Source organism: Protopterus annectens, chromosome 12.part0 (assembly GCF_019279795.1).
Source record: "Protopterus annectens isolate FY-2018-M chromosome 12.part0, PAN1.0, whole genome shotgun sequence".
NCBI classification, from domain to species: Eukaryota; Metazoa; Chordata; order Ceratodontiformes; family Protopteridae; genus Protopterus; species Protopterus annectens.
Genome location: NC_056746.1, coordinates 1,517,195,179 through 1,517,220,213, shown reverse-complemented (window position 1 = coordinate 1,517,220,213; position 25,035 = coordinate 1,517,195,179). Strand labels below are relative to the sequence as shown.

At 42.3% G+C, this 25,035-nt stretch overlaps 1 protein-coding gene across 1 annotated transcript in view; it reads left to right on the top strand.

Moving 5' to 3' along the window:
* Positions 1-25,035, top strand: part of SEC14L1 (SEC14 like lipid binding 1) — a 1,962,612-nt gene that overhangs the window by 416,034 nt on the left and 1,521,543 nt on the right. The window contains exon 7 of the mRNA XM_044089037.1: positions 8,771-9,005. Within this exon, the coding sequence (XP_043944972.1) occupies positions 8,771-9,005 (235 nt within the window). The remainder of the gene's footprint in view (positions 1-8,770; positions 9,006-25,035) is intronic.

Sequence of the window (25,035 nt, the reverse complement as noted above, 5' to 3'; positions counted from 1 at the left end):
AGAGCATTATTTTCATCCCTAGTTTTAATGCTATAAAGGTGCTCCCTAATCCTGGTTTTAAGACATCTGGTTGTCATGCCAACGTAAAAAGCCGAACATCCTGAACATAAAGCAATATAAACAACTCCCATAGAGTTACAGTCAGCATAACCATCGACCTTAAGGGTCCTATCAATGGTCTCAACTTTAATGTAGGGTCCCTCAGAAATAAATCTGCACATTTTGCAAGAATGGCAACAATGCATTCCTGTTTTGTTAGTTCGTGAATTAATTGGAAAATGGTCTCTCAACTCCAAAATTTTCTTTAAATTATTGTTTTTCCTAAAAACAAAGAATGGCTGATCCCCCAAAATTTTTTGAATATCCTTGTTGCCACTTATTATTCTCCAATTATTGGCAACAATTTGTCTAATCTGTCCCCCATCAGAGCTCATGTCCAATGAGCAAAAAATGTTCTTGTTGTTGTCATACCTTTGCTCTGACTTGTTGTCAATCAGATTATTCAAAATGGGATGATCCAACAATGCTTTAAATGAAATGGAACGTTTACTTAAAACCTCTTCCTTAATCAGGTTCAAATCATTAATACAATAACCCCTTTGACTAAATAAAAAAATAATAGTTTCAAATTCATTAATCAAATCACAAAATTTAGAAGTCATCCGACTAGCTCTGATAAACTGACCTCGTGGAATGTTTTTCACAACATGCTTGGGATGATTGCTTAAATGATGTAAGTATCCATTAGTAAAGGTCTCCTTACGGTAAATCTTATTGTGGAACCTTAAATCGGTGGTGTCCCAATACAAAAAAACATCCAAAAAATTAATTTGCAACCCGGAACATCCTTTGGTAAACTTTAAATACTCAGAAGTTGAATTAATTTCTAATATCAAAGAATCAACAGTAGTTGTGTCACCTTCAATAATGAAAAACAAATCATCAATGTACCGACAATATAGTTTAATATCATATTTGTGTTTTAAAATAGGCATTACCTCTAGCTCCCATCCAGCCATGACTAAATTGGCAAAAGCTGGTGCAGCAGGGGACCCCATAGCCACTCCATTTCTTTGTCTGTAATAAGTTTGTCCAAACAAAAAGAAATTGTTCTCTAAAATAATTTCAAGGAACAATCTAATGGTAGAAATGGCATTGGTGGTCAAATTAAGTTTTTTTCTACTTAAAAAATCACATACAACATCAATACCCACTATGTGAGGAATACATGTATATAAAGAGACAACGTCAATGGTGAAAATAATGTGTCTCGAAGGATCAAATCCATAATTCCGCACAAATTCCCCAAATTTGCTCAAAAAATGCCAAGAATCTTTGATAAAAGAGTTTTCACTAGCCAAAACTGGCCCCAAAATAGCATCAATGACAAGGGAAATCCCTTCAGTGACCGAATGTGGTGATGAGACAATGGGTCTGAGTGGGAGGGTCCCTGATATTTTTGTGCGTTTTGGGGATACCAAAAATCACACCAATACGTGGCTCCTGCACCATACAAAAATCATAAACTTCACGGCTAATGTCATTTGTCATAAACAAAACATATAACTCAGAATGGATGAACCTCACCCGACGATTGATATCGTACAGACTAATACATTCGTATTCTTCCATGTTGCTGACAATATCAAGCATTTTGTTATTATAAACTTCTTGGCTCATGATGACTATATTGCCCCCCTTGTCACTCTTCATAAATCTATAATGCTTACAGAGTGATTTTAAATTCTTGAGGGCTAACTTTTCATCATGATTTAAATTCTGAATAAAATAATTCTTACTATTCAAAACCTCAGTAATGTCTTTAATACATTGTTCCTCAAACACTTTTAAAGTGTGATGTAAATGAGGAGTAAAATCTGATGGTTTAATTAAAACCCTGTCTATTTGCTCTTTATCTGGCACAAAATTCATTAAATAAAATAAATTCAACTTTCTGGTAAATTTTTTTATATCAATAATGGTACTACTATAATTAGCTCTAGATGTAGGTATAAAGTTTAAGCCATGCTTTAACACATTAACTTCACAATCAGAAAAACAATGTCCCGTCAAATTAATAATGCTGAATAGATCTAATCTTTCTTCTATGTTTCGTCCCCCGAAGAGTTGGAACCTAGAAAGGTCCGACTCCTGGTTAGAACAGTGTTCCTGCTCTGATGACTGTTCTTTTTGTTGAAAAAAGAAGAAACATTTGAAGCGGTTTGAATGTTATTCCCAGTCTTTGCCTTTGGTCTAACTGACCCATCAAAATTAGGGGAATCACCACTAGTGTCTTTAGTATTGTCAATGACTGTCTTGTCACTAATAACATCATTGACACAATTATTTGTTGAACTATTGTCAGTACGTTTGTTATCAGGAAGGGAATCCATGGTTCTAGTTCCCTTCTGAAGTGCAGGGTAGTTGTTCTCGTAAATAAGCGCCTCTTGGTCGTTTAAATGCTCTGGTTCACTAAACCCGAAACCAGCAGTGTTGAAATTTCTTTTACCCCAAGCTTTATGGGCATCAGAACGAGGGTTGTTGCCTTTTATGCCAGACACATTACCCCTAATGGCAAAATTACTGTAGGCGTTATTGTTTTCATAAGATGTGATGTTGCGAACTAATTTGAGCTGTTTACGATTGGTGACTTCAGTTGTGTGTAGCTCAAGCTCATCAAAAAATTCACGACCATTGAAGTCACCAGTATATTCTTTTAATTCGCCTTCAATAAGGCCTATCTCATCCCTTAAAACACTCATTTTAGTACCATTATTGTCAATGAGAAGTTTTAAGAACTCAATGCCAGCGTTATTAAAAAAATTAACCAAAGTTTTGAAAAATGGCACATTAGCAGTGACCCCGTTGGGGCATTTAAAGAATCTCAATCCTTTAGGGACAATGCCCAATTGAATGCAACGCCTGAAGTAACAATTCTCTAAATCTAGAGAACGGTATCTCTTTAGCAATTTAAGTAAAAGCCCACGCTTGTTATTGATCTCAGCGGAATTGGCTGAAAAATATGGTTTACCTGATGTGGAAAAAGGATTCCTTACTCCATTTAAAAATGATTGTACCGTTCTACAACCAACACCAGTCTCAGCTGTAACTCCTTCACGCAAAATAGACGTCGCTTTGCGGCAATAATCCTTATCGCGTTTGTCAATGGTAGCTGTTACTTCCACAACGGTATTCAGTTCATTGAAAGATGAATCTGGGCTGGAACAATTGGCGCCGCTAACGCCAGTGGGTGCAACGTCAGTACGTTGTTTCTCGTTGCTCCTTGCAACCAAAACTTTAAGAGATATTAATAAAGATAATAATATTGGGGTTTTATTACCTTAATATCTGACAGGATTCTTATTGATTGAATTTTGATAATGGATTTTTGTTAATTAATAATTTATTTGTATGTAATTAGTATGAGTATTTAAGGGTGTCATTAGTGATGTGTTTTTTGCATTCTGAGGAAGTCTTGTGACGAAAGCGGAAATTAAAGGATTTGTACGCTATTGCTGACTATTTTTTCTTCGTGCACTGTGCTTTGGATTGTGGATTTTATTTTATTGGTGATTTGTTCTTTAACTTGGTTCTTGGTTTCTTTCAACACCATGTCCGAAGCCGGTGATGAAGTACTGTTGAATTTGTCGGTTCATCCTACTCCGACATCGGAGAACCAATCCATTAATAACTTATTAGTAGCTACCCTACTTGATATACAGGGCTCTCTTAAAGTTTTGGTTGCAAGGAGCAACGAGAAACAACGTACTGACGTTGCACCCACTGGCGTTAGCGGCGCCAATTGTTCCAGCCCAGATTCATCTTTCAATGAACTGAATACCGTTGTGGAAGTAACAGGTACCATTGACAAACGCGATAAGGATTATTGCCGCAAAGCGACGTCTATTTCGCGTGAAGGAGTTACAGCTGAGACTGGTGTTGGTTGTAGAACGGTACAATCATTTTTAAATGGAGTAAGGAATCCTTTTTCCACATCAGGTAAACCATATTTTTCAGCCAATTCCGCTGAGATCAATAACAAGCGTGGGCTTTTACTTAAATTGCTAAAGAGATACCGTTCTCTAGATTTAGAGAATTGTTACTTCAGGCGTTGCATTCAATTGGGCATTGTCCCTAAAGGATTGAGATTCTTTAAATGCCCCAACGGGGTCACTGCTAATGTGCCATTTTTCAAAACTTTGGTTAATTTTTTTAATAACGCTGGCATTGAGTTCTTAAAACTTCTCATTGACAATAACGGTACTAAAATGAGTGTTTTAAGGGATGAGATAGGCCTTATTGAAGGCGAATTAAAAGAATATACTGGTGACTTCAATGGTCGTGAATTTTTTGATGAGCTTGAGCTACACACAACTGAAGTCACCAATCGTAAACAGCTCAAATTAGTTCGCGACATCACATCTTATGAAAACAATAACGCCTACAGTAATTTTGCCATTAGGGGTAATGTGTCTGGCATAAAAGGCAACAACCCTCGTTCTGATGCCCATAAAGCTTGGGGTAAAAGAAATTTCAACACTGCTGGTTTCGGGTTTAGTGAACCAGAGCATTTAAACGACCAAGAGGCGCTTATTTACGAGAACAACTACCCTGCACTTCAGAAGGGAACTAGAACCATGGATTCCCTTCCTGATAACGAACGTACTGACAATAGTTCAACAAATAATTGTGTCAATGATGTTATTAGTGACAAGACAGTCATTGACAATACTAAAGACACTAGTGGTGATTCCCCTAATTTTGATGGGTCAGTTAGACCAAAGGCAAAGACTGGGAATAACATTCAAACCGCTTCAAATGTTTCTTCTTTTTTCAACAAAAAGAACAGTCATCAGAGCAGGAACACTGTTCTAACCAGGAGTCGGACCTTTCTAGGTTCCAACTCTTCGGGGGACGAAACATAGAAGAAAGATTAGATCTATTCAGCATTATTAATTTGACGGGACATTGTTTTTCTGATTGTGAAGTTAATGTGTTAAAGTATGGCTTAAACTTTATACCTACATCTAGAGCTAATTATAGTAGTACCATTATTGATATAAAAAAATTTACCAGAAAGTTGAATTTATTTTATTTAATGAATTTTGTGCCAGATAAAGAGCAAATAGACAGGGTTTTAATTAAACCATCAGATTTTACTCCTCATTTACATCACACTTTAAAAGTGTTTGAGGAACAATGTATTAAAGACATTACTGAGGTTTTGAATAGTAAGAATTATTTTATTCAGAATTTAAATCATGATGAAAAGTTAGCCCTCAAGAATTTAAAATCACTCTGTAAGCATTATAGATTTATGAAGAGTGACAAGGGGGGCAATATAGTCATCATGAGCCAAGAAGTTTATAACAACAAAATGCTTGATATTGTCAGCAACATGGAAGAATACGAATGTATTAGTCTGTACGATATCAATCGTCGGGTGAGGTTCATCCATTCTGAGTTATATGCTTTGTTTATGACAAATGACATTAGCCGTGAAGTTTATGATTTTTGTATGGTGCAGGAGCCACGTATTGGTGTGATTTTTGGTATCCCCAAAACACACAGAAATATCAGGGACCCTCCACTCAGACCCATTGTCTCATCACCACATTCGGTCACTGAAGGGATTTCCCTTGTCATTGATGCTATTTTGGGGCCAGTTTTGGCTAGTGAAAACTCTTTTATCAAAGATTCTTGGCATTTTTTGAGCAAATTTGGGGAATTTGTGCGGAATTATGGATTTGATCCTTCGAGACACATTATTTTCACCATTGACGTTGTCTCTTTATATACATGTATTCCTCACATAGTGGGTATTGATGTTGTATGTGATTTTTTAAGTAGAAAAAAACTTAATTTGACCACCAATGCCATTTCTACCATTAGATTGTTCCTTGAAATTATTTTAGAGAACAATTTCTTTTTGTTTGGACAAACTTATTATAGACAAAGAAAGGGAGTGGCTATGGGGTCCCCTGCTGCACCAGCTTTTGCCAATTTAGTCATGGCTGGATGGGAGCTAGAGGTAATGCCTATTTTAAAGCACAAATATGATATTAAACTATATTGTCGGTACATTGATGATTTGTTTTTCATTATTGAAGGTGACACAACTACTGTTGATTCTTTGATATTAGAAATTAATTCAACTTCTGAGTATTTAAAGTTTACCAAAGGATGTTCCGGGTTGCAAATTAATTTTTTGGATTTTTTTTGTATTGGGACACCACCGATTTAAGGTTCCACAGTAAGATTTACCGTAAGGAGACCTTTACTAATGGATACTTACATCATTTAAGCAATCATCCCAAGCATGTTGTGAAAAACATTCCACAAGGTCAGTTTATCAGAGCTAGTCGGATGACTTCTAAATTTTGTAATTTGATTAATGAATTTGAAACTATTATTTTTTTATTTAGTCAAAGGGGTTATTGTATTAATGATTTGAACCTGATTAAGGAAGAGGTTTTAAGTAAACGTTCCATTTCATTTAGAGCATTGTTGGATCATCCCATTTTGAATAATCTGATTGACAACAAGTCAGAGCAAAGGTATGACAACAACAAGAAAATTTTTTGCTCATTGGACATGAGCTCTGATGGGGGACAGATTAGACAAATTGTTGCCAATAATTGGAGAATAATAAGTGGCAACAAGGATATTCAAAAAATTTTGGGGGATCAGCCATTCTTTGTTTTTAGGAAAAACAATAATTTAAAGAAAATTTTGGAGTTGAGAGACCATTTTCCAATTAATTCACGAACTAACAAAACAGGAATGCATTGTTGCCATTCTTGCAAAATGTGCAGATTTATTTCTGAGGGACCCTACATTAAAGTTGAGACCATTGATAGGACCCTTAAGGTCGATGGTTATGCTGACTGTAACTCTATGGGAGTTGTTTATATTGCTTTATGTTCAGGATGTTCGGCTTTTTACATTGGCATGACAACCAGATGCCTTAAAACCAGGATTAGGGAGCACCTTTATAGCATTAAAACTAGGGATGAAAATAATGCTCTTTTTAAACATTCTGGTGTTTGTTCCTTTTTTAAAAAATTTTTATTTTCTGTTTTAGAGATTGTATGCCCCGACTTAAGAGGAGGTGATTATAAAAATTACCTGGAACAACGTGAAACTATCTGGCAGATCAGATTAAATTCTGATAAGTTTCCGGGTTTAAATGAAGCCATAAACGTTAAATGTTTTTTAAAATATAGGAAGTTGCATATTAATAAAGATAATAATATTGGGGTTTTATTACCTTAATATCTGACAGGATTCTTATTGATTGAATTTTGAAAATGGATTTTTGTTAATTAATTTATTTGTATGTAATTAGTATGAGTATTTAAGGGTGTCATTAGTGATGTGTTTTTTGCATTCTGAGGAAGTCTTGTGACGAAAGCGGAAATTAAAGGATTTGTACGCTATTGCTGACTATTTTTTCTTCGTGCACTGTGCTTTGGATTGTGGATTTTATTTTATTGCTTGTTGATAAAACTAAACTGAGTTGGGTCCAATGTGTGAAGGTTTATGTCATTATTAATAATTTCCATGGTAATTCTTTCTATGGCTTCTGCCTCAAAAAGACTAGATTTCCAAACAGATCTGATCAGCTTTTAAGCAGTGGGAAAACACTGTCTCAAAATGGATAAGGCAGCTGCATTAATTTTTGTCACTTTGTTTATGGGAAGCAGACAAGTGGTGTAGTCTGTGCTCATTCCACTAGGGCAGATGCAGCCCCTGTAGCATTCCTGAAAGGCATGCTACCCAGTGAATCCCGGAAGTGGTTACTTTTTTTCATGAAATGCTACCACATAGGTGCTGTATCCTGAGCCTGAGACAAGTTTGCATCTGCCATTCTGCATAGCCTGCTTTCTTTCATGTAAGTCTCCTTTAGGTACTCCAGTAACATAGCTTTGAGAGTCCTACCAGAACTTAGTACTAGAACACTGACTATGATGAACATAGTGAAGTTGTGCAGATAGCTTAGAGATGTTAAAGTAGATCAATGTTACAGTATTCTTGCCCTCCTGCCTACCCCTATATTATTCTGCCCTGAGCTTGGGATAGGTACCCACCTATCACCACCCACACACCTTTTTTTCTCCAGCATGCCATTTGCTGTCAGTAGGGTCTCTGCAGCAGTCCCTGTTCTGTCTGCTGGTCATTTGGAGTTTGGTACCTCTGACAAGAAAGCCCTGAATTTGGTATCGGCTGATAATTCTTTATGCCATTGATGTCTTGACATTGGTCAGCAAGGGCACCCTATGGCTGGGGGCTGGTGAAGGGGCTTCTAGTATTTGGGCCAGCTACAGACCTCTGCAAGGCAGAAAGCACAAGACTTGGTACAACATTGATGTACAGATTTGGTAAGTTATCTGAACAGCTGTACTATTCCTTGGGGTATATTAGCACTTTGTTTTTTTTGTTACCTCTTGTCAAGACTAGAGGAGCAGATTTTTGAGGCTAGGTTGTGCAGTTATGTAGAATAAACTTTGACTTTGTATAAAGCAGACGGGATCTGTGTGTGTTTAAATTACATTCATGGATAGGAACTAGTGCTTTCACAACAAATTTATTGGAGCCTGTTATGAGTTTTCCATTAAGACCTGTGCGCAGGAGTTCCAAAAACTGTGTAGTTATGTAAAGTTTGGCTGCAGGATATGTAAGGGATGGGAGGTCAAAGAAGTGTTTGCTTTCCTAATGCATTATTAGTAGCAGTACTATTACTACTGTTTTTTTGTTTCTGCTTGTAAAGGGGAAAGAGATAATTGAGTATTATCTGCAACAGCTGGAGGAAGAAGGTGTAACATTTGCCCCTCGCTGGAGTCCATTTACTGTTTGTAACTTGGGCAAAACCACTCCTATGCCAAAACTGCCCACTTCTCCTGCCATAAATATACCAGATTCTAGCAGTAAAGAGGGCTGCTGCAACAAGGAGACTCTTGGTATTTCCAGCAGCACACCAGATGCTAGCACTGGGACTCCAGAAGGTAACCACTTTTTTTTTTTTGAACACTAATTACTGCTGTTTTAATGTCTTGTGATGCACTATGTTTTTAGAGTCAAAGCTATGTCATTCTTTGATCTTGTGTACCTGTATCAACTTATTTTAATTTGTGGGAGAGTTGTTAAAGTACTTTTGACATGGACTTTTCCTGCTTGCCATCCCTTTTTCATGTAGCTTGATTTCTCCAGCAGATGAGGTCACCCTACTTTGAGGTAGTTTTGCCTAATGCCAGTTTGCTATCTGCTACTGCATGAACTAGATAAAACTGACCTTAGTTTACACTAATTTCAGTTCTCTGTCTGATTCATGTCAGTACAAATGGTTATATCTTTGAAGCTTCCCTCCTTCGGGTTTTCACGACCACAGGCTACTTTACTTAAACCTACCCTGATTTTCTCTTCTGATGAGGAGCAGGATTATGACTTTGACCATTCTCTGAACTATTCCTCTTAGCTTCATTCTGCAGGGCAAATCTCTTCCAGTGAAGAGGCCTCCTTCTCACCTGATTCCACTATAGAGGAGGCTTCATTTTGAGAGACTGTACAGAACATGTTGAAACACTTCAGCTATCCATACAGATCTCTAATATTCAGAAGAGGTATTGCCCACTGGAAAGGGATACACCTTCTCCCTTGTCCAGTCCCACCTGTCCTTGAGGCTTTCCAGGACCAGGACGCCATTCAGTCCATCTCTTCTGCACTTGACTCTCAACCACCAGATCCCTGATTTCCTTAAATATCTATGCAAGAACCCTGTGGGCAGACCCTTTTGCAGTATGTCTTTTTCAGATAAGCCCTCCAAGCTTTTGCTTAGTACTAATGTCCTACTAGGTCTCTCTCTCTCTCTCTATATATATATATATATATATATATATATATATATATACATATATATATATATATATACATATATATATATATATATATATATATATATATATATATATATATATACGTATATATATATATATATATATATATATATATATATATATATATATATATATATATATATATATATATATATATATATATATATATATATATATATATATATATATATATATATATATACATATATATATATATATATATATATATATATGTGTATATATGTATATATTTATATATATATATATATATAGATATATATATATATATATATATATATATCTATATACGTGTATATATATATATATATGTATATATATATATATATATATGTATATGTATATATATATATATATATATATATATATATATACATATACATATATATATATATACATATATACATATATATATATATTTCAAAGCTTAAAGTTCGTATCACTAAAGATCGAACTTTAGTGATCAAACTTTCGAATGTTTGAATATATTAAAAAAAAAAAAAAAGAAAAACTAAAGGGTGTAAACAGGGGGGCAAGCCCCCCTGTACCCCCGCTACTTGGGAAATTTTCCATTTCCACTGTAGCACACTGAAGTGCGATCTCGGAGTTGGTATATTTAAGTAACTGGGTGTGTGGGTGATGCAGGGGACCCTATACTTTTTTTTTTTTTTTTTTTAAATAAGCTTTTTTAATATATTCGAACATTTAAAAGTTCGATCACTAAAGTTCGATCTTTAGTGATCCGAACCTTTAAACGTTCGAATATATAATACAGACCCTGTCCTACCTACTGATAAAGATAATAGAGCTATGGATCGATAGAGGAAGAAGTTTACATCTCTGCTACCCTTGCCTTTAGGGCAGCTAATTAACAGACTCAAATGACAAAGTATTTGGTCTCTGTTCTTATCTCCTAAAACAGTCATCTTGGATCCTTCTACAGCAGACTCTAAGCTTCAAATGCAGAGCTTATGTTTGCAGGCCACTCAGATTGCCAAATGCAGCATTTAGTTCAGTTACGATGACGTGGATGCTCCTTCTAGGGCAACTGTGACTGGATCATTTATCCACAGATATTTATGGCGTCACAGTCAGCATATACCTGAGGATTTTAAATAAAAATATTCTAGATTTGCCCGTGGACAAAGACTTGCTGTTTGGCCCTCAGGCAGCCAGTCTGTTCAAAACTCTCCAAGACAAGGTAAGATCATTAAAGACCGCAGACAGAGCCTACTGTCCTCATTACCTAGATACTGTAAGAAATGCCCAGCTAAGTTTATCTCTTTCATTAGACGAGACTCTAGGACAGTACAGAAACTAAGGAAGGCCCCCTTGAAAAGATATCCAGAAAAATGTCAAAGGGAACCTCCAGCTGGGAGGCCATACTTTGGAGGCAAAAACCTATGACTTAACCCCTCCGTCTCCAGCTCCACTATCCATCTTTCTCAAAGGATGTCGCTCTCCCTGGCCAGGTGGGAAGCTCTTAACTCAGACAAGTGGGTCCTCTCCATCAGGGACGACTGTGCCATATCTTGGGAAATCATTCCTCCTCTGAGAGGCATGCACTGCCTCCTAAAAAACAAAACTCCTGTCTGACTTCCATTATTCAAGACATCTTGAATCAGGGTTCCATTGAGAAAGTCCCAAAATAATTCATGGGAAAAGGGTTTTATTCCTGGATTTTTCTAGTCCCAAGAAAAGGGCAGTGGAGACCCAGACTTATCCGTCCTGAACACTGGCTTGAATATATCATCTTTCTGAATGCTTTGTCTTCAGACTTTCCTACCTTTCATCCTTCCACAGGCTTTCTCAGTGTTGTTAGATCTGAACGACGCTTACCTACACATTCCCACTCATCCCTTTTGTAGGAGATGTCTCAGTTTTTTTCTCTGGCTTCTCACATTTTCAGTTTACTGCTGTATCTTTTGGTTTTTCCACAGCCCAAAGTGTGTTCACAAAGTACCTAGCTCCTGTAGTAACTTTCTCCTGCACTCAAGGAATTCAGATTTTCCCCTGCCTAGACAACCTTGTGATCCATGCTGTTTCCTCAGAGATTCTTCTTCAACATCTTCAGTTCACTCTCCATCTTATGACAGATCTGGGTTTTACTATAAACTACAAAAAAAAAAATCACCCATGGTTCCTACACAGGATCTGGTGTTTCTAGGATGCAGACTGGACATGAAGAAAATGTATGCCTTCCTTCCCCCAGGAGAAATCCATATCTGTCAAGATGTCCTTCAAGGATGCATCTGCAGTCCTTACAAATGGGTTGTCCTGTCGTCAGGCAGCCCTTCGGTCGGCCGGATTCCAAAGTATGGGTCCGGCTTCGGCTGGTGTCGCACTTCACCCGACCTCATTGCGGCAGTTTTCGGGTATAAAGGCATCAGCCGACGCCATTATCCTCAGTCTTTCTTGCCACGTGGCGCCCGAAGCAGAAGCTGTTCGCAAGTGCCGGTCGGTCAGATCCAGAGATTACTTCTACCGAATACTACTTCGAAGACTTCTATAAAGCTAAGTACCCCGTTGGGGACTCTTTCTTGCCTCAGCCGATGTCAGAGAAAGTTAATAACTGTTTATCTTGTGGGAAACAAATACCTCATAAAGATTTCCACTCCTATTGTATACATTGTTTAGGCCCAGACCACGACGTAGCAGCTTGTCTAGCCTGTGCTTCTTTTAACCGGCGGACGCTGAGACGTCGCTCGGACTTTGCTGAACAGATTTTCGGCTCCGATTTTGCCTACATTATGCCGTCGGATCCTCCGACTACACAAATAACTAAGAAACGCAAAGAAAAGGACCGACACTCGCGGTCCGCGGTTTCGGCTGAAACCACGACCAAGCAATCCGCGAGTGTCTCGGTTTCGGCCGAAACCGAGCAAGCGGTTCTTTCTTCAGCCGACAACTTGCCTTCTACCGAGGCCTCTTCCATTCTGGTAGAAACGGCTTCTGAAATCCAGCCTTCTGTTGCGATTTCACAGGATTTATCAGACACCATTCCACTAGATATTTCTACTCCTGCACGTGGAGCTGCTAGGCCTCCTCCAGCTATGTCTATTAAGGCCTTTGCCAGGGCTAAAGCAGCCAAAACTTCCAAGCCAGTGCCTGCCAAGCCCCCCTCTCACAGGCCCAGCACCAGCTCCCATATGCTTTCTTTGGCACAGGATCTCATTACTTTAATCCGTGGATCCCAGCCTCATCCAGACAGGGCCTCTCTCCCTCCTCCAGAAAAGAGGCCTAGAGCAGAGCCCCCTGAGCCAGTAGCCACAGATGATTCTTCTGATGATTCAGAACATTCTGACCCTCCTGAGGCTTCTTATTCTCCTTACGAAGATTCCGATGCTGAGGAGTCCATCCCTTCAGCCTCTCCTCCTGAGGAATTTTCCTTTGGGGAAACCTTGCATGCTATGAGGGAACAATTCCAGTGGCAGGGCCAAGATTTCTCAGACTCAAGAAAAAGGCTTTGGACCTTTCTACACTTACCACAGCATATGCCTTTAGCTATCCCTCCAGTTCTATCTGTTGTTGATGATGCATTTAATGATCTTGCACTTCTCCTGATACTTTACCTCCGGCTCCTGCTAAACCAGATAGGTACTACAGGGTCCCGGACACTCATCACCACTTATATAAGGCCCCTTTGCAAATCCAGAGACTATCTCCCAGGGCCCTAAAGCTGTAGCAGCTACTTCTTCTAAAAACCCCCTCCCCTCTGAAAGGGATTCCAGGTCCTTAGAGAGATGGGGTAAAAAAGTTTACACCTCTGCTTCTTTGTCAGCTAGAGCTTTGAATTGCCAATTCCATATGATTCAATATCAAGAGTTTATGCTTGACCAGTTGACTAAAAAGCTGTCCTCTGAAGAATCTTTAGATAAAAAGTATGTTCAAGAAATGTTACATAACATTCAGCAGGTTAGTAACCATTCTTTAAAATGTGGCTATGATGCACTGGAGGCTTCCTTTAGATCAGCCATGACGGGCACAGTTATCAGGAGACATGCATGGTTGAAAGAACAGGCATTACCAGACCATATTAAATCTAAGCTTTTGGATGCACCTATGGACAAGGTCAATTTATTTGGTGCCCCCGCACAACAGGTTCTCAAAGATGGAAGAGAAAGCAAAATCTGTGCAAACCGTAAAAGATTTCTTACAAGTTCAACCTCCAAGGTTTAGCGGGAATTGGCCCTCCAAGAATTGGTTCTTTCCGGAGTCCTCTAAGGCACAAAGAGGCAGGAATAGGCGCTCTAGAGGCAGAAACCAAACCAGAGGTGCCTACAGGGGTCGCCAGTGGCAGGGTAACAACCAACGAGGCACGGACACAGCCACCACCACTACAACAACTCAATCACAGTGGCTTGGCGGTGACACCGCCTACCAGGGAACAACTAGAAGCACCCTTAGGCGGAAAGCTAACATTATTTTCAAGAAACTGGCACTGCATTACAAGAGAAAAATGGATTTTGCAAACTATAGACCAGGGTTACAGGTTCCATTTCCATACTCTACCAGGAAAGAGAGGAATGCCAAACCTACCACCTTCTCAAAGGGCAGAAGCTCTAAAACAAATATCTCAGTTATTAAGAATGAGAGCTGTGGAAAAGGTACCATCTATGGAGCAAGGGAAGGGATTTTACTCCAGGCTCTTCCTGGTACCAAGAAAAGAAAACAAATGGAGGCCTATTCTAGATCTGTCCGCTCTAAACACATTCCTCATTGTTCCAAAATTCAAAATGCTGACTCTACAGTAGCTTCTTCCCATGCTGGGCAAGGAGTCTTGGCTGGTAACTCTAGATCTCAAGGAGGCATACCTGCACGTCCCCATAAGACCAATTTGCAGAAGATACCTCAGATTTCTTGCAGGATCAGAGCATTATCAATTCTCAGCATTGCCCTTTGGCTTATCTACTGCGCCCAGAGTGTTCACGGAATGCCTGGCATCAGTAATCGCTCATTGCAGACTTAAGGGGATTCAAATCTATCCCTACCTGGACGACTGCCTGATACAAGCGGACAACAAAAACAAATTAACAGAAGACTTACAAAGAGTCTTCTACCTGCTTCAAGCCCTGGGATACACAGTCAATTCAAAAAAGTCAAGGCTGATTCCATCCCAAATAATAACCTTTCTGGGTGCAGAACTGGACACATCCAAACAAATGGCATTTCTAACTGCAGAAAAGAAAGAACAACTTCCTCTCTACTTTTTGGCATTAACAAAGCAGAGCCATCTAACTGCAAGAAAAGTGTTACAAGCTCTAGGCTTCATGGCATCCTGCATAATCCTGGTCCCTCATGCCAGGCTTCATATGAGAAAGCTACAGTGGTACCTAAAGAATTTGTGGTCTCAGCACAAGCACAGCCTGGAAACCAAAATTCCAATGATTCCATGCCTGAAACAAGAGTTCTTATGGTGGGCACAGGCCTGTCAATCAAACACAGGACTGCCCTTCAGCAAAAGTCATCCAAGACAAACTATCACGACAGATGCCTCAGACCTCGGTTGGGGGGCACACATGATGGACAAGTGCATTCAAGGCCTATGGACTCAAGACCAACTGCATCTGCACATAAATCTAAAAGAAATGATGGCAGTAAAATTGGCAATCCAGGCATTCAGACGTCTTCTCCACGAAGGCCAGCTGTTGATAAGGACAAACAACACCACAGTTATGTGGTACATCAACAAACAGGGAGGCACACACTCATACCCCCTATGCCGGCTGGCACTAGATCTGTGGGATGTGGCTCTCAGTTACAACCTACAGTTACAGGCTATCTATGTTCCAGGGAAGGAAAACATTCTAGCAGACATATTAAGCAGAACTATGACAGATGCCCACGAATGGATGCTGCATCCGGACATCTTCAAAGCCATCACAGGAAAATGGGGATTGCCACAAATAGACTTGTTTGCATCCCCATACAATCACCAGTTGAAGAAATTCTGCACAAGGACTTACCACCCACTTGCTTGGAAGGTGGACTCCCTATCCTTCAGTTGGAAAAGCATGACAGCATACGCATTCCCACCACTTCCTTTGATGCACAAAGTGCTTCTCAAGATCAAAGAGGAACGTCCGAGGATCATTCTGATAGCCCCAGACTGGCCAAGGCAACGTTGGTATCCACTTCCGAGGAGCATGTCCGGGGAACAAATATGGAAACTACCACTGATCCCATTACTGCTGAGACAGAACAACTACAACATTCTGCATCCCAGCCTAAAAACTCTGCAACTAACTGCCTGGAACATTACATGACACAAATTAGCACAAATTTATCCCAAAGGGTTAAGGACATAATCCTGGAGGTTCGTAGACCTTCTACAAGAAAGAATTATGCAGCAAAATGGAAAAGATATCTCACCTGGAGCGCTGCAAAGGAGCAAGATGTGACACTGGTGAACATAGCCAACATCGTGGAATACTTGGCTGAGCTCTACCACACAGGCCTGTCCTATTCCTCCATCAAGATACATGCATCAGCTATTTCGGCACAATACAGCTTAGATCCTCCTGTCTTCTCGCATCCTCTGCTCAGACAGTTTCTGAGGGGAATCAAAAATGTAAAACCTCCCAGGAAACCTCCATTGCCAGCATGGGACTTTAACTTTGTGCTAGAAAAACTGACTCTGCCCCCTTTCGAGCCAGCAGCTACAGCAGACTTGCAATACTTATCCTGGAAGACTGCCTTCCTACTGGCAATAACTTCAGCAAGAAGGGTCTCTGAACTACAAGCATTAATGGCAGTACAACCATTCCTGATCTTCCATCAAGATAGTGTCCATGAGAACAAATCCTACATTTATGCCTAAGGTGGTATCCAGAGTCTCTTTAAATCAGGCTATCCACCTTCCTACATTCTTCCCCAATCCACAGAACAGGGGAGAAAAGCTTTTACATACCTTGGATGTACACAGGCAATTACGCTACTACCTGGACAGGACAAAAAACAATAGAAGAACTGACCAGCTTCTGGTAGCTTATGCAACAGGAAAAGAAGGAAAACCAATTTCTAAACAGACAATCTCCAAATGGATAGGAAATTGCATTAGATTTTGTTACTCCTACCATGGAAAGAAAACTCCAGAGAACATCAGGCCTCACTCCACAAGGGCCACAGCCACTACCACAGCTTTCTTACGAGGAGTGGCTACCAAGGACATTATAGAGGCTGCTACTTGGACCTCCGTGCATACATTTGCCAAGCATTATAACTTACCTCTATACTCTAGATCCCGTGCTGGCTTTGCCACTGCTGTTTTGCAAGGGATCCTGACTACACCATAATCTATTCTCATTTCCTCCTCCCTAGTTTAGCTATGGTATTCTACCCATTTGTAAGGACTGCAGATGCATCCTTGAAGGACATAGTACAGTTTTGTACCTACCATAAATGTAGATGTCCGAGAGGAATGCATCTGCAGTCAGGATTACTCTCCCTCCTTCCCCTCTGAGGTACTCCTAGGGTACTTACCAATCTTCAGCTAGCTTGGGGGGGATCTATTATGGTGTATTTGTTTGTATATATGTACATACATGTTTATTTTGTGTGTTTGCTCTCTATTATTTGGAAACTTTGGCATTTATCCAAATTTAGCCTACCAAGAGGGCACCTGGCATCTGGGGCAAGAAACACTGAGGAAAATGGCGTCGGCTGATGCCTTTATACCCGAAAACTGCCGCAATGAGGTCGGGTGAAGTGCGACACCAGCCGAAGCCGGACCCAGACTTTGGAATCCGGCCGACCGAAGGGCTGCCTGACGACAGGACAACCCATTTGTAAGGACTGCAGATGCATTCCTCTCGGACATCTACATTTATGGTAGGTACAAAACTGTACTTTACTTATGGGACCTCTAGAGTCCGTTCTCAGAGGAAACCCTTCCAGCGCCCATGAGAGGTTGCTTGACTGCCACACTTTGGAGGCAGTCGGAGGTGCTTATCCTTGCACCTTCCAACCTGGCAGGCCATCACCTTAGACAAATGGGTGCCGAGGATAATTTGCAGAGGATGCGCAATTCCCTTCTGCAAAGCCCCTCAAAGAGAAAAAGGATTGCTCAAGTACCACCCTATCAGTTGGAATTTGCAGCAGCCATCCAGCAGGTCCCACCAGACTAGTTAGGATCCAGCATCTATTTGACGTTCTTTTTAGTTCCAAATAAAACCAGGGACCTAAGGCCCATTCTGGACCTCAGTCATTTAAATCGGTTTGTAAAAAAGATGAAATTTGGATGGTTGTGGTTCAGTCCATTCTGCCACTTCTAGCTAAGGGACGTATGGATATGCTCAATAGATCTCCTGGATGCTTATTATATCAAGATAAACAAGTGGTCCAGGAGATTTTTTTTCATTTCAGACTGGGAGCCAATCATTTTCAGTTTAGAGCTTACCACTTAGGTCACTCCACAGCTCCCTAGGTGTTCACCAAGTGCATTGCAGTAGTTGTAGACTTTCTCAGGCTGAAATGATGTTTGGTGTTCCCCTTCCTAGATGATTGGCTCGTCACTGCACCAACCATTGACCTCTTGGTTCACAGAAGGGCTTTCTACTCCAGTTGCTTTATTGCCTGGCATCACAGTAAACATCAGCTGAAGCCAGCTGCTTCTGGTCCAGTCTATCAAGTTCATCGGATGCCACCTGAATACAGTAGAACAAGTTGCTTCCTTACCTCTTCAGAGAACCCTACTTCTTTTGCAGATAGTACAGTGGGTGATATCCCTTGCCACTCCACCAGCACATCTGGTTTTGAAATTGTTTGGTCTTATGGTCTCCACCATAACCTTGATGCCATTTGCTTGTTTTTGCATGAGGGTTCTCCGGTGGACAGTAGCATTCTAGTAGTCACAAAGTTACCATTCAGTGAAGGCACTGATAAGCCTAACCCCTATCTACAGAATACACATTCAGTGGGTCAGTCTCCTCTCCGCAGGTCCTTCAAGGTCATCCTTTTTTCTCTGCCCTCTCTAGCTGCCATAGTAACCACTGACTCTTCCCTTTTAGGGTGGGGAGGAAATTAAAGAAAGGGAGAATGTTCAAGGTGCATGGACTTCATCAGATGTCAACACACACATCAATGTTCTGGAGGTACGGATAGTTCTTTATGCATTGCAGGCTTTCCAGTCCTCTCTCCCAGGTGTGATAGCAGTGCACACAGACAGCAATGTTGGTAGTTTGGTATTTAAAAAACTGGGAGGGACCCAGTGAGGGTTTAGCAATGGGTATTTTCTCACCACTTTCTGGTAGCATATATCCCGGGGAGATCCAGTGTGCTAGCAAACAGGATGAGCAGGAAAATTCTGCTCCCACACGAGTGGTCCTTCAATCAGACTGTGGCAGAAGACCTTTTTAGCCACTGAGGCCATCCCTGCTGTGACCTATTTGCTTCTCCTCTTGATTTACAAATGCAGCACTTCGCTTCCAAAAAGGGTCTGTCACCAAGGGGTGCTCTTTTCCACAGTAGGGCCCTTGGTCTATTCTGCCTTCCCAACTTTACCTCTAATTTCAAAGCTTATCCAGAAAGCAAGGCAATGTAGATCAAAGGTAGTCCTCATTGCCCCCTTCTGGTCCTTCCCAGTGGCCTCATCTGCTTTGTCTTCCCTGGCACTGGTGTACAGGCCAAATCTTCTCACCTGTCCAGGTATCCTCTGTCGGACCTCTCTGTGATCAGACTAGCCACATGGTTTTTCTAGTTCTGACAGTGGTTTGAGATGCCTGATATTTAAAGCATGTGGTTCACATCCTCAGAGCTTAACAAAAGTCTAGCACAAGTAAGGTATATTTAAGCAAGTGGGAAAAGGTTCTGTATTTGGGCCTCCAAAAAAAGGATAGAACCCTTTTCAGCACCTCTGATGATGATACTATATTTCTTATCAGAGCTTTTTGAGAATGGTTCTAGTTTCTCCATGATCAAAGTTCAGCTAGTGGCAATTTCAGATTTTCATGTTGGTCAAAGTCGTATCTCTTGTTGCTGCTCTTAAGGTTTCCAAAGCCTTTCTTAGGGGCACTTTTCTACTTAGACCCCCAGTTCGAGACTCTGCTCCTCCTTGGGACATTACCTTCATGTTGCAAGCTTTAACTTGCTTTCCCTTTGAATGAGCAGCCATAGCGGATTTGAAGTTTTTGTCTTGGAAGACATTCTTGGTAGCAATCACTTCAGCCAAATGAATATCTGCGTTACAAGCGCTTTCATGCAAGCTTCCTTGCTTAGTTTTTTACAAAGACATGTTTTTTCTGAGTCCAAACCCAACCTTCATTCTTAAGGTGGCATCTGAATCTAATTTACACTAGTCTATCAATCTTCCAGTCTTTTGCCTAATATATTCAAACAAAGGTGGCTGTATTTTTCACCTATTACTTGTGCATAGACAGTTGAGATTTTATCTTCATTGCACTAAGGATTTCAGAAAGTCAGACACAGACCTACATTGTGTCCTCCTCTAAAGTGAGAATGGGTAAAGATGCATCAGAGTTTACTCTTTCTGAATTGTTGGCTGACTGCATTTCTTATGTCCACAAAAAGCTAAATGTTCCCCAACTCAAAAAGCAGACTGCCAAGAAATCGTTGTCAGCGTCTTCATCTTTTCAGAAAAGTCTGCCTATTGATGAGATTTGTGCAGCTGCAAACTAGTCAGTGGTACCCACCCTTGTGTCTCGTTATAAGTTGGACGTACAGTCCAGATCTTGTTCATCCTTTGGCTTTGTGGTGCTCAGGAACGTCTTCCCTTGAGGCTGCCCAAGGAAAGATAGCTTGTGATTCTGTCCTAACAGTTGAACATGATGAAATTGGACAACATCGGATATGAAAGTTATATACTTAACAGAACAATAGATCTGTGTTGTCCGTATTTTGTCTAGTTCAGTATCCCTCACCCTGTTCCCTTTCCAAATTTCTTGTTTTCTTTATACTTGGGTGGTGTCTTTTGGTTCTTTAAACAAAGGATGTTATGTGATCCTATCTCGCCTACATTCTGTACTGATGGGTTCGGAGCCGATCCTCGGCTCCGACTCGGCACGCTATGCTATAGAGCGAAGCCTCTCATTGGCTGAGCTATTCTATATCTCAGGATGCACCACCACTACTTCCCCAGATCTCATTTGCCGCTTACAAGCTAGGACGTGGTCTCGAACTTGGCTGAGCTAAGTGCTTTTTTTCTGAAAGTTTTTCTGTCAGGAAATTCCTTAATCTTTACCCAAAAGCTGTTTTAACAGCTGTCGTTGTGTATAAGTGTGTTTTTGAGTATTTTTTGTGGTAATTTTGTGTGATTGAACAGGGAAAGGTTTCCGTTTAAGTTAGAGGGGCCTTCCCCTATTTCTTTAGTGAGTCTTCTTATTTTGTGGAGAGGTCAAGTACCTGTTTGAGTTAGAGGGTTCTTGGCCCTCCTTTTTTGGTGTATTGTAGTTGTATTTGTAATTTTTTTTGGGCTTTCGACTCTAGTTTAAAAAAAAAAAGTTTTTTTATTGTTGTTTAAATCTTTTACTAAAGTGACATACTTTGTGTTTTTCCTCTGATAAACTGAGTATTCTACAGGCATTATGTCTAAGGAGCATAGACCCTCAGGATTTAAGAAGTGCACGAGATGCAACTATAAAATGTCCATCACCGATGATCACTCCTTATGCGTGTACTGTTTAGGCGCCAAACACCTTCAGGAGTCTTGCAGTGTGTGTCACGCTTTTTTCTCAAGGGTCCTCCAAGAGAGGAAGAATAAATTGATCTTAAAAGGGCTTATCAAACCCTCCTTCAAGGAGGCCTTATCTTCCTCTTCCTCTCCAGCTAAGAAAAAGAAAGCGTCTGCTCCGACCAGCCCGTCCGAACCGACCACTAAGAAATCTAGGCAGGCTTCTCCATCGGCTCCACGGACTTCGGAGCCGAGGGCGGAACGGTCTGCCTTGATGCCTCCAGTCTCGACTCCTCTGGTTTCGGAGCCGATGGCTGGGGCTTCGAGAGGCGCTTCACCTTCATCGGCTCCACTGATTTTGGAGCCGATGAGGGTTGCCGGCTCAGACTCTTCCCTTGGCGAAGCCCTCCTCGGCACCGAGGGAAATTGTTATGGAATCTCCCTCGGCACAGATACTGGTCGAGTCTATTCGGAGCCGGTCCCCCAGTCCTTCGGAGCCGATGGAGAAGTCGGTTCGGACCCGGTCGGTCTCCTCCCGATCTTCCAAGATGTCGGATTCGGACATCGACAGGGTGCTCCTAAGACTGTTTCAGTCTCCTGTATTCCAGAAATTAGTTTCGGCTCCAGCCCATTCGGCTTCGGAGCCGATGGCCCACCCTGTAGTTCCGGTTCCTCCTCCAACAGCCTCGGCACCGTTGGAGCCGGTGCTGGTGGAGCCGATGGAGGTTTTCGGGTCGGCCCCGACCCGTACTCCAACCCCGGCTCTCGAGTCTGAGTTCGGTACACGGACCTCTTCCGTCGGCCCTGGGGGGGACACTTCGGGACCGATGTTTTCGGTTCCGAGCCTTCCTCTCGGTGCGTCGGCTGCGGGGGTACCGTCTACTGTTGTGGCCACGGGGGTTGGACCTTCCCAGGACTCTGGCGGTCCGGCCTTCAGGGCCATGAGGAGTGCTTTGGCCAAATCTTCTTTGGCTACCTCCATGGTCTCACCGGCACCTTCCCTACACACGGAGACTGGGTCTTTGGTAGTCCTCCTGTCGCTAGACAGCGGAGCCCCGGGGCCTGAGGTCACCACCAGTGGGGGTTCCCCCCCTCCTGGAGGTCCCTCTGAAGCTTCTTCTGAGGAACCCCCAAGGAAAAGACTGTGCAAGAGGAAGCACGTAGACTCCCCCGATGAGTCTCTCACTTCGGACACCGATCTTGATGATGCGGAGGGGTCCCCTAAGTCGTCCTCAGATGTCTCCTTTGCAGACATCTTGGAAGCCCTCAAACAACGAGGCAGCTGGCACTCCAAACCCCCTTCCGCTGACGAGTCGGTGTTCCTCAAGGCCTTCGGGGCTCAGCCCTCTGCCTCCTGGGTGTCTCCGCCCTTCGACGAGCTCCTAGATTTGATCTGTCGAAGGGCGTGGGAGCATCCAGACTCTGTGGAACCGGTGCCTGCTCGCCCAAATAAATTCTTATCAGCACCCCCAGAAAAGGAGATGTTAAGTTGTCTATCTCGCCTTCATTCTTGCTGGATGGGTTCGGAAACGACCTCGGCTCCGACTCGGCCACTCTAAAAGCTCGAGAGTTGGTTCCACCGGCTCGAGGCTCCCCTTATATCCCACAATGCTAGGCGAGAGTTACCTCAGATCTCGTTTGCCGCTACAGCTTCGAGGTTGGTTGTTTCTACCGGTTCCTGGTGAGTACTATTTTCTTGTGAAAATTAGTCTTTAAAAACCCCTTTAATTTAATATTTTTACTTAGTTAGTGTAGGTTAGAAAACTTTTTTTCCCTACCCAAAAAAAAATTTCCGTTTCTTATCGACTCTCTTGAGTTCGGAGCCGGGTCGTGTCGGAACCGAGACTGTGATTACGTCGGAGCCGATACAATTGTCTTCGGCTCCGTCGTCGGCTCCGTTTTCTTCTTTGGAAGAATCTCGGCGCCGGACTTCCCTCGTCGGCTCCGAGGGGGTGAGTGGCATCGGACCCTTGTCCGACCCCCCCTCTCCCTCTCGGGGCTTGGCTGGTGAGTTCGGCTCCGACATCGGCCTCGAGCCATCACTGTCGGTGCCGAGGGGTTCTTAGCTCCTCGGGCGGGGACCTCTGGCTCTGCCTGACAGGGGTGCATTCGAGGTCATGCGAGTGTGTTAGAGCCTGGCTCTACTCCACAGTCGGCTCCGTCCGCCCCTCCCTCTATGGTACCTCAGGGTAAGTCGACTCACTCCCTCATCCCGAACCACAGAGAGCCAGCTCCTCAGGAGCCCCTGTGGGGATTTCATCCTCTTCGAGGCCTCTCCTGATTTGGCAGAAGAGCCCCTCGGAAGAGGAAGTGTAAGAGGAAACACATTGACTCACCTGAGTCCATCACGTCAGACACAGATTTGGATGATTCTGAGGGTTCCCCGTTCCCCTTCTGAAGATGTCTCATTTGCAGACATTCTGGAGATCCTGAAACAGAGGGAAATTGGCCAGCCCTCAACCCTTCGGAGGACGAATCTGTGTATCTTGAGGCGTTTGGCTCTCGTCCTTCCACCTCCTGGGTGTCCCCCTTGACCCCCTCATGCAGGTGGTTGCTAAGAAGGCATGGGCGGCTCCTGATTCAGTGGACCCCACTCCCAGGAGACCTTCTAAGTTCATAACAGCTCCAGCAGACAAACAATTTCTAACAAAAGGAGTTTCTGTGGATGCTATGGTGGTAGCTGCTGCCACAAAGAAGGAACTAGCTGATCCTTCAGTACCTGTCCATCCACCTAACAAGGAATCTAGGTCCATGGATAGGTGCAAGCGGATGTTCTCCTCAGCGACATTTACCATGCGTTAAGCTGAACTACCTGTGCCATTTTACTCGTCTTCAAAGGGACTTGATCAAGGAAGCGAGTGAAATGTTAAAGGATCCTACAGCTGCGGGTTTCCAAGACAAGATGAACACGCAGCTGGCTACCCTAATTCCATATCCAACTCCTCCATGCCTCCTTTCTTACGCGGCTGATGGAGCGAGCAGAGCCGAGGGACAGGGGTGGCCTTACGTAGGCACGCCTGGATGCGGCTATGCAATTTTGCGGACCCTTTCAAGGCGTCTTTCACGAACTCCCCATTTGATGGATCATCTCTCTTTGGTCCTCAAGTGAAAGAAACCCTGACTAGGTGTGAGACTGATGGCAAGACCCTTTCTGCCGTCGAGTCCGTTTTCGACTCCTTCCAGGCCTTACCCCAAAGGCCAGAAGGGTGGAAAGATGTGGTTCCGTAAACAATCTCAAGGGACTTAGCCTGGCGCACAGAGTCGTTTTCCTACCAAAGGCAGAGGTGGGAATAACAATGGTAGACGCCCTAGGGGCAGGGGGTCCGCAGAACCAGGGCAATCGGGAAGCCTTCCTGACAAGCCCTTTCAGCATCCCTGAGGTGTTGCCCGACTGCCCATCTTCGGAGGCAGTCGGGGAAGATTGTCACTGTACCCAGAAGCCTGGCTATCCCTGACTCAAGACAAATGGGTACAGTCCATCATTTCGAAGGCTATTCT